The sequence below is a fragment of the Protopterus annectens genome, chromosome 8.part0, assembly GCF_019279795.1.
Source record: "Protopterus annectens isolate FY-2018-M chromosome 8.part0, PAN1.0, whole genome shotgun sequence".
Taxonomy (NCBI): Eukaryota; Metazoa; Chordata; order Ceratodontiformes; family Protopteridae; genus Protopterus; species Protopterus annectens.
In genome coordinates this window covers 1343780241-1343798050 of record NC_056741.1, presented here as the reverse complement: position 1 = coordinate 1343798050, position 17810 = coordinate 1343780241, and the positions used below count along the sequence as shown (strand labels likewise).

The 17810-nt window shown below is 38.7% G+C and overlaps 1 protein-coding gene across 2 annotated transcripts in view; it reads right to left on the bottom strand.

The window, feature by feature from the left end:
• The window catches only part of UBE4A (ubiquitination factor E4A), a 1266879-nt gene that overhangs the window by 446206 nt on the left and 802863 nt on the right, over positions 1-17810 (bottom strand). For both annotated transcript variants that reach the window (XM_044080891.1, XM_044080892.1), the window contains one exon: positions 7906-8006. In XM_044080891.1, the coding sequence (XP_043936826.1) occupies positions 7906-8006 (101 nt within the window). The remainder of the gene's footprint in view (positions 1-7905; positions 8007-17810) is intronic.

Genomic DNA, 17810 nt, shown 5'->3' with positions numbered 1-17810 from the left:
CTCTAACAGCATTATATGAAAAAGGTTGTGAACGAGATTCATACAAATTAGAAAAACATCTTCACATTTCATTCATCATAGCTTGAATAAAGATGAGAAACGTATCTTACACTATAATAACTGACACTAGTTTAAAAGTTATGAAACCGGACAAGGGAGGGAGGGATAGTTCTTATGGACAAAGTGGATTATTCTAACAAGATTTTCCATTTATTACAGGAGAATGGCAAACATGAAATAATGTCCAAAAATTAAATATGCTTAGCATACAGGAAGATTGACCTATTTCAAGAGGACTGCTTATTACAAGGAGTTATTTCACAAATTGAGTATGAATTCTTATATATGAAAAAGCCCCACATACCAGCAGTCTTTAGTATCCCCAAGACCCTAAAAATTTTGACAAACCCATCTTTTAGACCAATAGTAGCTGCTCAAGATTTGAAAACTTATCCTTTAGCTGTATTTATAGACTGAACCTTAAAAGTTTTTCATCTACCTACTACATTCTAAAGGATTCATGGGCCTTTCTCCACAAGACTAAAGATTTTTTTTTTTTTTTTTTTTTTGTGATGGTGTCACATTTCTTACAATATATGTTACAGACTTATTTGGCTGTATACCATATTCTGTGGGACTTGAATATTTTCATTTAGCATTATTAAAACTTACAAATTTAGACAACATGGTTATTAAACTCCTAGATTTAACAGAATTGATACTAAACAATAATTTCATTTTCTTCAAAGAAGAATACTTTAAACAAATTAAAGGGGTGGCCATGGGTGCAGTCTGAGTCCCTGACTACACAAATCTAACTATGTATAGCTGGGAACAATAATATGTCTTGAATTCATCCTACAGTGCAAACTTGAAATTTTATTCCAGGTACCTGAGGTGATACATTCATTTTCTGGACAGGCCCCCCTGAAATTATGATGGGCCTTGTTTTTTTATATTAATACCTCAGAATTTTTAAAGTTAACACATCAAATTGGTTACAATAGTGTGAACTACTTGGATGTGACAATTAATAAAAACATTAGCAGAATAGTTTTGAAACAACTACATTCAGAAAACCAACTTTTTCAAATTCATATCTATATTTTCATAGTAGTCATCCATTCCATATTAAGAAAAACATCTTTAAAAGTCACTTAGAGCAGCAAAGATGTGTTCAAATTTAGATTTCTTTAGAGTAGAAAATAACCATCTACAACATGTTTTTGGAGAGCGGGTATCCTGTTACATTATTAAATAATATAGCAAAAGAAGTCCTCAGTGTTTGGGTTACAAATACTATCCAATATAAACACAGAGCAAACTGTACTGAACAATTTTAACACCACTGATATGAGAAAATGCAGATACCTCTATGAAAAACTTCTCACGGGCACTAATAAATAAAAACATTACTAATACATTATATAAACACTGCTTGACTTGCAATAATTTTAATAATTTTTTATCTGCTATTTTAGAAATAGTTACTATGGATGGGGGGGGGGGGTAACTGGGAAAATGTTGTTGAATGCAGAGAACTAAAATGTCAGTTTAAGTTAAACACTGGGAATTTTCCGTGACTTAATGAACACATTTCCATTATATCTGCCTTAAGAATGCTAAGCTATGAGAACATTATTTTAGAATTTAGTATGCATTATATTTTAGCAAATTTTCATTTATACGATATTGTACTTGCATTAGTGCAGATTTGTGTTTAGTCTTGTTACAATATTACAATACATGACGTGTTTTTTAAGCATGTTTGTCAAGCTTCGCAGGTTGCTTTTCCTGACATACTTTATATATACAACTGGAATGTTCAATATTTATGTACTGATCAAGGCTTTTATTTCCTTTTTTTTACCTTTATTGCTCTAATTTTTATTCTTTATTATAAAGTAGAACCGTTAGACTTGATATAACTTATGCTTAAGATTTCAATACAATATAATGGTTCCTTTCACAGTGTTTTATATTGTTGCCTAGTATTGCAGCCTCTGTTTACATAGTTTCTATGGTAACCTTAGTGAGATTGGGCCAGTTTGACTCAGCCCTGATTTTACATTTAATCAACTTCATTTACAATGTTTAATAGGTTCTGATGAAGTCCTGACAGGAATAGGATGAAAGCGTTTAACCTAATGCAGCTAATATTTTACTGGATTATGTAGCTGTGTGTTGCTAGCATCGCTGAGTTACAATAAACCATATTCAGATATTGTGAATGTGGATGGTTGCTTTATTCTATTACTAGAGTTTTTCTAAAGGTTTCACTACATGAGCATTATACTGGTTGGTTAAGAGTCCGAGGGAACTAAGCCAGCTTCTTAATGTCTTAGGTTAGAATGAGAAATAATGACGGATATTTATTCTTCTCCAAAGCAGAAAAGACAAACAAGTGTGAGAATCTCTACAAGAGATTTGACTTCTACATAAACACTTCCCATTTCTCACAGACACAAACCAAACAACCCTAAAACAAGGCACTTTTCTGCCTGATTTCTTGAAACTGACCAACAGCTGAACCACTGAAGATACAGTGGCAAGAAAGTTCAGAATTTTTGTCCAAATACATCATCTTTTATACAGGCATGCTCTCATGCTTTCTCAGACATATGGTATCCTAAAGCTTTGGATACTGGTTGGATTTCTAATCCCTGGCAGAATACATCCCATATAGCTTAGGCTACTGCAACAATGATCTAATGCCAAAACTCTCAGAATTATTTACATACTATCCTCCTAAATGTAATAACTGGGTAAGACAAAAGATCTTACTTGGAAACAAAGTGTGGGCTACCTGGTGTACCACAAAATCCCCCTTAAATCAACTTAGATATAGACAGCTAAGGAATGAGACAAAAAAATCCATTACACTAGACAAAAAATTTTTTTACTGCCACTTACAAAAGAGGCACCAAAACAATCCACAAAAGTTTTGGGCAGGCATAAATAAACTTCCTCACCCAGGACAAACTACCACTCCTTCCCCCTCAGCTACCAACCAAAAACCTTCAGATGATGTTGCCAATACCTTTAACAGTTTCTTTACAGAAACTATCCACTCACCAGCTAGCAAACTATCTCCTGGTTGCTAGAGTCTGACTGTCTCTACAATCAGTTCCCAACTCTCCTTTAACTTTCAACCAGTTTTCTACATCACTTATCTGAACTCTAATCAAGAAACTAAAACCAACCACCGTATCTGTGGATCTCTTCCCCACTGAATATCTTCAAAAAGCAGCAGACGCCATAGCACACACACACAGATTTGGGTAACTTTAATGATTTTAATTTTTTTCACGTTACTTATGACATTGAGCCGCAGTTCGTATGTATGGGTTGTCCACATGTTGGATGTCCGTAACCCAGGGACTGCTTGTACCAGCAATGTTTATAACTATCCCTGATGCTACGACTTTGTTCTATGATAATTTTTTGTTTTGTCTATAGTTATTGTGTTGACACTTTGGGAGTGTGCTTAGGGGTTGTGAGAATGTTGCACAGTGTTCAAATGTTTGCCTGGTATTTTTTCATAGGATCATAGGAGGTTACTAGGCTATTAGCACTGAGGCCCTTATAAGCCTACCCAAGAATTTAGCCCACTTGTTTGCGTGCTCTCATTTTTTTAAGAAATAATGTATAACCACATTGTTAATGTTGTGCCTTTGCCTTGTTTTTATTTTTTCACTTCATCCAGAATTACTGTGTGGAGACACTGGGGGTTAGGAGCTGTAAGCATTCTGCAGAATATACTGATGTCTTAATGCATCCTAATGCAAATACTGTTCTACTATCTAAGTTTATCATTGCAATGTTTTAAACTATCCTGATGTTACTCCTTTGTTCTGTAGTTACTTTTGGCTTTGTCTGGAATTGTTAAGTTGACAGAGTAGCAGAGGGGTAGGGGCTTTGAGAATGTTGCACAATTAGCTGCTTGCCTGGTATTTTTGATCTGTTCCTCATCAAAAATGTGGGTTCACAAAATGCATGCTACTGCAAAATCTGTCCTACCATCTTTATAAGTACATTGTTTAAAAGGTTTACTATCATTTCATTAAAAGACGCAATATTTTTGAGTCATTTCATCGACTCAGCTGAAAATAATAAATGCCGTTTCTACCATATGTCGCATATGGTAAAAACAATGTTTGACATTCAAACCAGTTCTAGTTTTGCTTTAAAATCACTGTTAAATTGAATGATGATTTTACAAGAACCACTCACTTCCATGCTTTCACTTTTACACATTTGGGAGGTTGTGGTTCACTGTTTTTACCAGTCACCCATGTGATTATGATGCTAATGCAAACTCTTATGCTAGAATTGCCTATACGGGCAATGTTTATAACTATCCCTGATGCTACGACTTTGTTCTATGACAATATTTTGTTTTATCTGCAATTACTGTGTTGAGAGGTTGGGAGCGTGGTTAGGGGCTGTGAGAATGTTGCAGTGTTCAAATGTTTGCCTGGTATTTTTTGGTTTGTATAACCCCACATTTAAGAAATAATGTATAAGCACATTGTTAATGTTACGCCTTTGTCTTGTTTTTAATTTTGTTTTCACTTTACCCAGGATTACAGTGCTGAGACATTGGGGGGTGGTAGGGGCTGTGAGAATTTTGCAGAATGTACTGATGTCTTAATGCATGCTAATGCAAACACTGTTCTGCTATCTAAGTTTATCATAGCAATGTTTTAAACTATCCCTGATGTTATGCCTTTGTTCTGTAGTTATTTTTGGCTGTGCCTGAAATTATGCTGAGAGGTTAGGAGGTTGGTAGGGCCTGTGGGAATGTTCCACAATGTCTACATGTTTATTTATGGTCTGTTCTTCCACAAAAATGAGGGATCGTACAACGCATGGTACTGCAAAACCTTACTCTAGCACTATTAGTTCATAAGCCCAGTATTTTAAATCTCTAATGTAATGACTTTTTCTTGTGGTTGTTTTGCTTCATCTAGATTATTATAGCAATGTTTAAAACTATCCTTTATGTTACGCCTTTGTTCTGCAGTTATTTTTGGCTTCGTGTAGAATTGTTAAGTTAACAAGTTAGGAGAAGGCTGGGGCTGCTAGAATGCACAACATACTGACAACTCCACACTCATATGCACAGCCCCCTCTCTTTCTAAACTCCAAAAAATAACCCAGAAATCCTTTACAGAGGTAGAATCTTGGCTCTGATACTCAGTTAATCCTCAATCCCAATAAAACTAATTTTCTCACACAACAAACCATCAGACCTCCTGTTTCCCTTCATGATATTCTTCTAACAACACAAAAACAGAGCCCATTTCTTACACTAAGCTTCTTGGTGGTACAACTACTAAGATGAGATTTGGCAAACACATTTATCTAACTATAAAAAAAGTTCATAATAAATTAGTCTCTCTCTACAGAGTCAAACCCTTCCTGACTCTAAGAAAATTTATTGCCAGGACACACCTAATCTCTACTGTTCTTTAAGCCTCACCCATTCTCACCAACCTATATAAAACAGACTGACAAAACTAGATACCTGCAACACCAAAAATGCCAGATTCACCACCAACACTCCTCGTAGATCCCATCACTGCAGTGCCCTATGCCAACTAAATTGGCTTGAGCTCCTCAATTACCTCACATACACCCAACTCACTATGGCCCACAGAATATTTTACCTCCCAGATAGGGATCCTGCACTTTGCACCCTACTTCAACCTCAATCTAATAAAAGACTACTTAGATCTTCTGACAAATTTCTCTTACAGGTCACAAAAGCAAACAACTTTTCTGGTAATACTCTTTACTCCAACTGCATCACCAGAACATGGAACTCAATCCTCCAAAACATACTTACCACACCAAATCACCTACAGTTCAAATTACTCCTCATATCTTACCTAATTCTTGGCTCTGCTCCTGCCTTATACCTGGCTGATTCCTTCCTCCTTTCAGCCATCTTTATAGGCTTTCCTTCACTACTTCTCACTTTTGATCTTTACTCACTCATTCTGCTAGGAGTTTCTCTCTCCCTTCTAATTTCCTCTCCTATACTATCTCTCTTGATCCCCTGTCTATTCCTCTGTGCCTCATCCTTTCTTATGTTTCTTTCTATACTTCTCTACATTTTATTCTAAACTAAGAAAAATATCTACTTCCCACCATTCTTCTCTTGTATAGTCAACTGTTCTGTCTATTCTTGAATATCTCTAGTTATATCTTGTAATCTTTGTCTGTACCATTACTTTATGAGCTTATGTACTGTATTATTTATTTGTATCAATCTTTAATCCTTTTGGGGCTTTACCCCAGGTCTCCACTGAAATTGGGCATGTGCCCAGACGGACTTTCCTGGTCAGCAAACATTAAATAAATAAATAAAAAGAACACACAATCTTTACAGGAAGATTCTTCTTTTGAAAAAAAAATCAGAAGTAAGGAACAAATAAATGATTATAATCACTGTCGTCTAGATGTGGCTTGAGCGCAGTGATAACTACGTGTGCAGACTGCAGCTTAATCCTTAGAACTGTATTTTCTTTGATTATTATTAGCAATAATAATGTTAATAGTTTGCTCTGATTACTCAAATCTTTTTCTCTCTTATTTGAACTCCAGTAGGTGACCTACTAAATACTTCATCTTATTAAGAGCCTGGGCTAATTTTTAGGTATGTATTTTAAGATGTGGTAATAGGATCAACCACAAAGGTCAGTGATAATGATCTGTGCCTAACTTAATAATATATTAGCAATATCAGGCAGAGGAAGTTAAACAATGCATTATCCAAACATGTTATTTTAAGTTTTTAGTTTTAGAGTTGATGTATGAAAATATCAGAGAAGGTGATATTCGTAAAATAACTGAGAAATATGAGTTAGAAGGGATATTAGAACTGCAAGCATATAAAAGCCCAGGACATAACAAGCACATATCAATTAAACCTATACTCAAGTCACGCCCACTACTTCACTGAGGTATAGTTTGTATGCATGTAATTCGTGGGAATTTTTGATGTTCCACTTTTGATTGGCTAAATCATTTATATGATGTGAATCACAACATGTATTTGATTAGCTATTAAAGTTACTTAAGTTACACCTACTTTTCCAATGATTGACAGTTTTTAAGAATGAATCTATGTTAGTGTTTGGTCATGAAGTGAAGTTTAAGATTCATTTGATGGGCTGAATAAGGCAGAATGGGCATTTAAAAAATGAATGACATGTTTTAAAAGGGTCTGATGAAGCAGTATACAACTGTGAAAACACTTACCTTTATGTATTGTGTTTTATTTTTACGCTTGTTTATTATTAAAGTATTCCTTTTTAAGCCATGGAGTACAAAGCTTTCTTTTATTAGAGACACAGGGATAAAAGCCTGACTTTAGCCTGGGCGACCAAAGTTCACCTGGTGGCTTGAGCATGAAGGATAGGACAAAACCATCCTTGGGCAAGGGACTGTGGTTCCCATATTACTCCTGCCACTGCTCTGATGACAAAGTCTCGGCTGAAGAGTGGTGGCCCATCGTGATACAGTGAGCTGGTTCTGAGAAGACATGGGCATGGCTGTCCAAGACAATAATGACAGTCCCTGTTAGCCCATGTTGGGAAGAACACATATGAAGACAAGGAGGCATTGGCAGTCCTTGCGGTGATGCAAATGCTTACTTCACCACGAGAGATGGAGTTAGGCCATAAAATGAAAAGATGTTAAGCAAAAAAAAAAAAAACAGAATCTACACAAAATTCTAAGTAGTCAATACAAAGCTCCAATAAACCATGTCTCCCTTCAACACACTCAAATTTGTGACCCTGACTAAAAAATAATGACTAAAACTGTCAATAAGGATGATTTAATGATGATGCAATGTGTGGAGAAAATAAAAACTGAAACTGGAAGAGGTGTTACCTTAATGCTCTGTCTGTAGGTGTCGCTCTTCCACATATATCCCAGAATAGGGTACATGGGTCGTCGATAGTTAAACTTCTGCTCAAATTGATGAGGGTCCCCTAAATGCAGAAATACAGAGAAGCACCACATAAAGGAATGATACTGTTTATCAAGAACACAAACACAAATAAGGCTGCTCAGAAATGACCTGTGAGGTACACTGTATCGTGTTTTATCTTCCTTTAGCTAAACTACAACTTGGTACGTAGCCCATTATTTCAGATACAGTCACCAATTATCAAAGTTCGGGGGAGAAACATTCATCAGTGGGGTCTGAGCAGTAATTACTATGTCAGCATGCCTTTACCTGTCACTACTATGGAGGCTACTATTCATTCATTTTGTTGGCTCTAATTGCTTCTGAATAACACTGATGCTTTCCTCTTCAACTCCCTCTCAATTCTGCACCTTTTGTTGAGCACATTAATGGCATGACAGTCAGGATTTATTTCTATATGGTATTCTGGCAAACTTCCTAAAGTTTATGAATAAATCAGTACACTCATGTAGGACATCACTGCTATAGGTCTGTATAGCAAGATTCCTTTGCAACTGTATGATTTTTGCTGAATGTGCAAAAAACACATTTAGGCTTCTCTTCTGCAATGATTTTTTTTTTTTTATCATTCCTAGTTTCCCACATGCCATACATGTCAAACCATTAGAAGACATAGCTTAAGTGCTACAATTCATAATAGGATATTACAATTCTTATTTTCTATAATCACACATCACTAGCTTTTGACCTAGTGACATAACTGGTGCCCTGAATGTTGCCAAAGTGCACATATCTCTCTTAGGTTCACAGATTCTTACTAGGCTACTAACCTGTGAGGATCTTCAACTGCCTAGTCTTATAACCCTAAGGTAGCTTTTAACATTTACATTTTGTGAAAAAATAACCTGAGGCGGGCAGAACACAGATACATTACATTTACATGTTGCTCCTATTAATAAGGGACAATTACGTTAAAACTATAGATGAATTTTCAGTTTCCTAAATTACTCACTGGGTCTTTAGTCTGAATCTTGAACATACATCAGTAATCATACTCAAAAAGCCTATTCTAAGTCATCTAGGATCCTGTAAATATTTAAATTGGGGTCAAATATACTGTCCCCAAATTATGAAACCTTCTTAAATCTTATCAAACTGTCTGCTTTCCTAATATTAAGTGGTAATGTATTCTACAATCAACCTTTTTTTTTTAGAATATTGGTTACTAAGACACAACAATTCATTGTGATGAAGGTATGTTGTATAAATTCCACATCCATGTAGAGGCCAGGTTTTCACTATTATGGCACCTGTAGATAAGAACAGGATCCTCAACCAGTCTGTAACCTAAAGAACTTAAGCATAGCTGTTTAAATCTATCCCTTACATATAAGATGTTATCTAGCAAATGTTTCAGAATACTTTCTAATTACTTTACCTGTGACAAATTATACATACAAAATGCAGAACACAATTCTTTATTTGGTCTCACAACTGACTTGTACAGTGGAATCAATACTTTCTCATCCCTGTTGGATAAGAAATGCAGTATATATCCTTTATAACACAGTAACATTTCTTGATTACCATATTTAAGTTTGCATCAAACCTATGATGGCTATCAATGATTATAACAAAATCCCTAATTTTGTCTTCATCAATCAATACAGAATTATTCAACATGGAAGGATAAAGTGCAGTTGTATAAGGACTTACCCTAAAAATAGCTGGTGGACTGATCACTGCTGCAGAATTAATAACCTATAGGATATCCTTCCAGGGAAAGCCAAACATTTAGCCAGCATAACCTCCCATACTGCCACATATCTGACTGCATTCCAATGGAGGAAGTGGTACTTAAAAGACATATGGATGAAAAATACCACAGGAGTTTCTTGCCCCAAACAAAATAATGAAGCAAAAGTAGAGGCGTCTATATATTATGTGTATGTGTACATATATATATAATATACACACACACATATATATATATATATATATATATATATATATTATTACACACACACACACACACACACACACACACGAGTGTCTCATGAAATATTGAACATTCAAAGAGCAATCACTTTAGAATGACTCAAGTTACTAAAAATATGCAAAAAAAAAAAAAAATATATATATATATATATATATATATATATATATATATATATTTATTTTTTTTTTTGCAGAGGGCTAAATACACACACACATATGGATGATTCTAAATTAGGGGGTACTGTAAGAAATGGGGGATCAGTCTGTAAAGGGATCTGGGGATGTTGAGGAACTGGAGTTAAAGAAAATAAAAGCAACACAATGCAGCAGGGATACAGCAATAGTTACAAATACAGAAAATGATTTGGACGCTTTTGCAGGAACAGTGATGCACCAGTTAGTACTGCTGCCTCATGGCAATTAATTTTTCAGTTTGCATTTGTCTCTGTGGGTTTTCATAAGACTATCCAGTTTCATCCCACCTGCAAAAAAATCCACAGGTAGGTGAAGTGGTGGCACTTGAAAATGCACTTACGTGCATGTGTGTGGTGTGTGCATCTGTGTGTGTTTGTATGTGCACACGTGTCCTGCCATGGACTGCTTTCTTATCCAGGACTAGTCCCTGGCTTATACTCAGCTTGTCAAGGTAGGCTCCCTGTACCCTCTGACCCTGGCAAATATTGAAAATGGATAGAGAAAGTCTGTGGAGCTCTAAATTATTAGGAAAGTGTGACAAGGTAGTAGTTAATGGTAATAAAATGTGGGGATGTACTATATGGGGTATGCTTCCAGGGATGGAAGGTGATATTCCATTTTACAGAGCACAGAAGAGGCCACAGTTGGAACACAGTATTTAAACACAATATAGTCTGCAATTACTGAGGTAAAGCATAGGAAAGGATATTACTCTTTTGGAAACGGTGCAGTGAAGGGTAACCAGAATAGTTAAGGAGTTAGAAAGCAAAATACAAGGACAGGTTAAGAAGTTTGGGTTTATTTTTATTCCTACAATTTTCTGCTTTTGTGTTATTTCCCTCTGTGTGTGCCAGCCATTAGCCTTAAGCCTATTCATTGCTTCACAATGGGGGCCCCCCTAACACGAGGGGAAAAAGCCAACTAAAGGTGGGGGCATAATTCTGCTGCCATGGAGGTGTTTCAGCCTTCATCTGTATCATAAGATACAGACTATGATGTACTTCCTATTTAGACATTAACCCAGCCCTTGTGGCTAATGTGGACAGTCATGTCACTAAGAGGGGTTACAATACCCTTTCCCTTTTTTGTCTGTGTGTGTTCCCAACCATGTATTACAGCTACCATTACCAGCTTGGTAGCACTATGTCCATGTCCCCAGCCTTAGCTGCATTTGGTGCCTGCAAACCTACACTCGATGGTAGTGAGCAGCTTAACCAGATCCGCCAAGTCCTTAACGTAATCATTAAAGAATCAGACACAGTATGTGAGAGGTGTACTAACACAATGACATTGGAGGATAAACTCTTGCATACAAGTCCACATCAGGTTGTCAAAACCACACCCACCCACCTCACAAAGAGCGTCGTGCGCACACACACACACACACACACACACACACACACACACACACACACACACACACACACACACACACACACACACACACACCGTATACTAAAGAACTTAAAAAAAATATCTTTCTAATCAACAAAGATCACATACACCAATCCACTATCAAAGCTATGCCTCAGCAAGCCCAAAGGCACTCAAAGAAACACCAAATACCACACACACTGTCACTCTCAGTGGAACTCCAGACAGTAAGCTCCTAAGGCAAGCAAACACACTTCCCAAGACTCTCATCATGGGAGACTCCACTGCAGTATATACTGATGCTCCTCACATCAGGCTAAACAAAGAGGAGATAACAGTTATTTGCTTATCCAGAGCCAGAATCTGCCAAATCACACAAGCACTCAAGTCATTATACCGCAAGTACCAGTATGACTCCATCATAGCCCTTGTACGTGTAAATGACCTCCTGAGATGTACCTCTTGGAACTATATGGAGAGAGACATTATGGAGCTTTCAGACTATGCATCTCAGGGTGGTATGAGCCTGGCACGGAGCAGCATATTATCATTCCTAAGGATGATGCCACAATGTGAGCAAAAAATAAGTGATTTCAATAACTGGTTGTATTTCTGGTGTCCATCTAAGAGGATCCAGTAACCGTCAACTTGGGAGGACATGGTCAACAGACCACATTGCTTTGCCAAGGATGGTCTGCATCTTCCCCTTCTAGGCTTCTGAATACTGGCTATGGTTTTGTCTTCCCCCATAGTGCTTTTTTTAGGCAATGCTAAATTGACAAACCTACCGACATAGCAAAATCAACTCAACCTCAAACAAAGGAGGAATAACTAAAGGTTTGTGTTCTGACAGGTCAAGGAACTCCCTAACCCTCTTTTTGATTGTGGGTATTCCTGGGCCTCCCACTGCAAGTGCTCCCTCATGCCATGGAGAGTTTGCCTAAAATTGAGATCTTCAGGAGGCGAAGCTGAAGTCAGATTCTCTTCAGAATCTGAATCTTCAAAAAAAAGTAAGGAAGGGTCCCTCCTCAAAGACAGATTCCTCCTGGTTCAAATCCTCATCAGAATCAGGAGGCTCAGAGAAAACATCAGGGGATAGGATCCCTCTTCCTTTTCCCTGGGGAAGACTCCGGGGGGGGGGGGGTTACCTAGCTCTAACTACAGAAATAAGGTATTCAGCTAACCTCTCCAGGTCTTGCTGATATCCATGTGAATGGGAGGTGGTAGGCCTGATATAGAACCCTTCTTAGATGTAGCTCTGGCCTTGGGCCTAGGTACATCCTCAATCCTGACGCCAGTCTCTCTGCAAGACTGAGACGATACAGGCTGATGCTGCAAAGGGACATCACCAGTACAAGATCACTTGTAGGTAGCCAAAGTCTGCTGAGCGACCCCAGACCCGACAGATGAGCAATGAATTAAGGCCTGTGTAGAAGTTAATTTATTTAACATTTGTTAACCGGGAAAGACTGACTTGGAACGAAGCCAATTTTCAGCGAGGCCCGGGGAGAAAGGCTCCAGATGCATATCGTCGTAATGTGGGAGGAAACTGGAACACCCAGAGGAAACCCACACAAATGCAAGGAGGACATGCAGACTCCACACAGAATGCATCACAGCCGAGAATCGAACTGGAGAACCTCTTGCTTTGAGGCGACAATGTTACCACTGCACCACTGCTCCGTCCTAGTTGAGGAACCCAAAGGCATGTTGGACTCCAGACGGGCCTCGATAGAAGCCTGTGTCACCACCTCAATTGTAGAAGGAGACTACAAACCAGTTTCCTCAGCAATAATGAGGCTTGGGGGACTGGAGACGGAGAATGATTGTCATCCAAGGCCCTAAGCTTGGGTCTTTTTTCCCTATCCTTCCTATGCTTAGGGAGCTCAACCGCAGGATGAGCAGTGGATGCCATCAGACAATGCAAAGTAGATGGGAGACTAAGATGTCTAGCTAAGATCTCAGCCCTACACCTGCTAGTCCTAAAGTTGAAACTGGTGCAGAAAAGACAATTAGGTACATCGTGATAATGGCATAAAGAAATAACACACAGTGAACGGAATTCTCTGTGAGAGATTTGCTTACCACAGCAGAGACAACTGTGAACCTTATCTGACAAGGGTTAAAGCAAGAAAAAAAAGAGTTCCCCAACGGAATACTTAGTTTCAGAGGACTTCTCTCTGTTGTGGACCAACCAAACCACTGAAATACTGCTTCTGGGTCTGACAGCAAGAAAGGACTGATATCATGGTGTTGGCTGGCTCCTTATATACCCAAGTGTACTGATGTCTGATAGGACGTTCGCCACCCTAAAGGGGAGGGAGACTTTTACTCTGATAGTTGGCCCAGCCAAGGAAATCCCAGAAGCCAGGACTGCAACACTGAAACACGAAGAACATCCTCAAAGTGTTACTGCTCAATGCCAAGAGACAAAATAAAATAATAAAAAAAAAAAAAAAAAAAAAAAAAAAAGAATAAACTCTCTCCAAGCCCTCCTCATACTCAAAAATATAAGTATCTGTGCAGTTCCTGAGAAACAGTTTAAAGCAGCAAAGAGTACTCCAGCAGTGGAAGGTTTCAATGTCTTCCACACTTTTAGAGCAGTAGCTGCACAGACACAGGCTAAAGGTGGAGGTGTCTCAATATGCATCAATAACAAGCATACCTCTAGGGTGGTTAAACAGTATGATGTGCTGGAGTTCTTCCATGTGCAGATCACTACAGACAAAAAAATGTCACAAAAAGCTCACAATGCATATTTAGACCTACTGGGGATGCTTACCATCCAACCTAACACCCTGTTCATGGGAGACGGACTATTCCTCTATAGATTGTGAATCCTACACAGCCTCAAATCTACAAGAACAGAGATTCTTGGACTTTGTAAATATAAACACCCTTGATCAAATAGTGAATATGTCCACAAGAAGCTCCCACATATTGGACCTGATGCTCGCAAATATGAGAGAACCCTGCACCCCCGTCAATGTCTCATCCTCCCTGGTATGGTCCAACAATGAAGCTGTTTCCTTTGAAATCAAAATCAGCTCCGTAATCCCATTAAAACCAGTGACAGTTAGGAACTATTACACAGCAAATTACCGGTTATTAAATGACAGTTTGTCAAAACTCCATGCTCCTCCAAATACCAAGAACAAACCAGCCTATGCTGAGTTGATCTCAGAAACTCTATACACCCATGTCAATGGCTGCACAGAAGCTACTGCACCTACCAGAAGTAAGCCCACAACTAGCTCCAGAAACAAACCACCCTGGTGGTATCCCAAATTAAAGAGGATATACAACAAAAGAAAATAAATATGGCAAAAATCAGGAAGGGTAATTCCCATAAAGATAAAAACTCTTTCAGTAAAGTAAATAGGCAACTAAGAGGGCTAATTAAGTCAAGCAAAACCCAACTTTGAGTTAAAGATATCCTCCCAGGTAAAAGATAACCATAGGCTCTTCTACAGCTATGTCAGAAACCTCAAGGGCAGCACAAAACAATGCGCTAACCTGATGATTAATGGTCCTAAACTGACTGAGCTTGGTGGACAAATTCAGTGCCAGGTCTACCCACCTCTTACTCCCAACCATCTCCCCAATAATATCCTCCCACTATAACTTGGGAGCATGATTGGCTTGCACTCACTAAAGCCAAAACCACAGCCTCAAAGGACCCTCATAACATCCCAGGATGCCTCCTGAATAGTGTAAAATATTACTTACCAGGACCCCTGGAGTCATTATTTAATTACAGTCTTAAAACAGGCTTTGTGCCATGTGAATGGAGAACTGTGACAGTCATCTCCCTTCCTAAGGAAGGACCTTCAACAGATCCCAGAAACTAAAGACCCCGTTAGTCTGACTAGTCTTATTTGCAAATCCCTGGAAAGAATTATCATGGAAATTATCAACAAGGACATAGCAGACCTCCAGACACTGGATCCATCCCAGTTAACTTTGTCAAAGGAAGATCATTCTTACTGAACTTGGTGGACTTCTTTGAAATGGTCACTAAGGCAAAGGATGTGAGGGAAAACAGTGCATACTGCCACCTAGCCCTGGCTAAGGCATTTGATACAATACCCCACTTGGGCATTGTCAACAAACTTACTGAACTACGTATAGATAGCTTTATAACATGCTGCATAACTAGCTGGCTCACTGATATGACCCAAGAGATTAGAATCTGTGAGGCCACCTCCACAAACAGGCTGGTCACCAGTGGAGTCCCTGAAGGCTTTATGCTTGCCACACTCCTCTTTGGCTTTCAGATCCAAGAAGTAGATGCCAATCTCAAAGGCCTCTGGCTAACCATGTTTGCAGATGACTGCAAACTGGGAGCAGTCACCGAATTCCCCAGCAAGACGAGAACACCCTTCAGGAAGGTCTAATACAAACGCTTGCTGGCAAAGCCATGGCTAAAAACTCAATACCAAGAAATGCATCACAGCACCTTTTGGGAAGTCTGCCATCCCAGGTAACTATGTCATCAATAAAACACCTATACAAGTTGATTCACAAGTTAGGGATCTGGGAACTCATGTAGATAGCAGCCTAGCCTTCAACCAAGAAGTGACTAAGGCAGTAAGAAAATCCTTCTGTGTTGCTCAACTTATAAGCAAGGGCATGGCATCTAGGTTCAGAAAAGTCATCATAACACTGTACTTGGCCCACATCAGGCCCATCACAGAGTGTAATGCCCCTTTCAATATGTACTTGACCAGACACATGTAGCAACTGGAATGTCCAAAAAGGTTTCTTATAAAAAGAATACAGGAAGTAAACACAGTGTCCTACTTTGATTGCCTTAAAGCCCTGTCTCTTTTTTCTTGGTGTCATACAGAAGTCTGAGTGGTGCTCTTTGCCTGGCATACAAGGCATCCTTGGATGCTGTTTTGATGATCTTTTGCACATATGCAAAACAAACAGCACCAGAACTGCTAAATTAAAAAAAATATTTGCCATAACTTGGTATTTGTGATGTCCAGTTTCATTATGCATCATGAAGGGGTCTTTGGATCCTTCCTCTGATCCAGGCCGGCCATTTCTCAGACATACGATCCGAGCCTCAAACCCCTCCCTCTCACATGATGCCTTACTCCTCTCCAAACCATCAGATCAAGTTTGCTGCCTCTTCCTCAAGATGGGTATCTCAAATCTAACATAAATACAGAGGCAAAAGACCTACTAGAGTCCAAACTAGGAACCAGTGGGTTCCGTAATCCTCTAGATCACTCTCAGCTGTACAAGGAAGGAGGGTGGGATGTAAGCCATAATGAAACTGGACAACACAAATACCAAGTTATGGTAAGTACACAACTTCTAATCTGATGTTGGCCATTTCATTATGCATCCCGAATTGGTAATTGTCCCCAGCTACATAAACCCTGGGAGGACCTCAAGGAAGGCTATGCCTGAGCACCGCTGAACCAAAGAAGACTTTGTTCCTGGAAATGATACCCAGCTTGTAATGAGACACAAACATATGGGCTGTGGACCAAGGAGCTGCAGCACAGATTTCATTAATTGCCATTCTAGTAGAAAAGAATGAAGAGGTCCATACTGATCTGGTGGAATGGGCTCTAACTGGCTGGGGAAGTTGCTTGCCTTGCTGAGAATAATCTGTAGGAAAAACATTCTGTAATCCATTTAGCTAAAGTAATCTTAGAGACAACCTGTTCAGAGAAAAGGCAATGAACAACTCCACTGACTTTCTATGAGGTCTAGTTCTATGTAGGTAGAAATGTAACTCTGTGAACGTCCAAAAAATGTAAAATGTATTTGCCTTTATTGGAGTAACTGGGAAAAAAAAACAAAGGCAAATGAATGGTCTTGGTTCATGCTCGCCTCCAAAGCGATCTTTGAAATGAAGGAAGGATTTATCCTAAAAAAAAAACTCTATCCTTAAAAAGGTTATACATGGTGGTTGAGAAGATAGAGCATGTAATTCTGAAATACTTCTGGCTGACGTAATAGTCACAAGAAAGGCTGTTTTCCACAACAGATACTTCAGCTCACAAGAACTAGCAGGTTCAAATGGTTTCTGGGTGAGACCTTGTAGTACTAAAGTAAGACCCAAGGGGGAGAAGGATCCTTGATTGGAGGTCATAGGTGAAAAAAATCCCTTTTAAGAATGCCAGAAAGAGTTTGGAAGAGGAAAGGATAGAGGGAACCCAACTCCCTTCCCAAGATGAAAACTTGTGATAGCTGCAAGTTGCACCCTTATTGTAGAAACATTAGCTCCATTGTGGAAAAGTGAGCTCAAAAACCTAAGCACATCCGAAACTGAAGA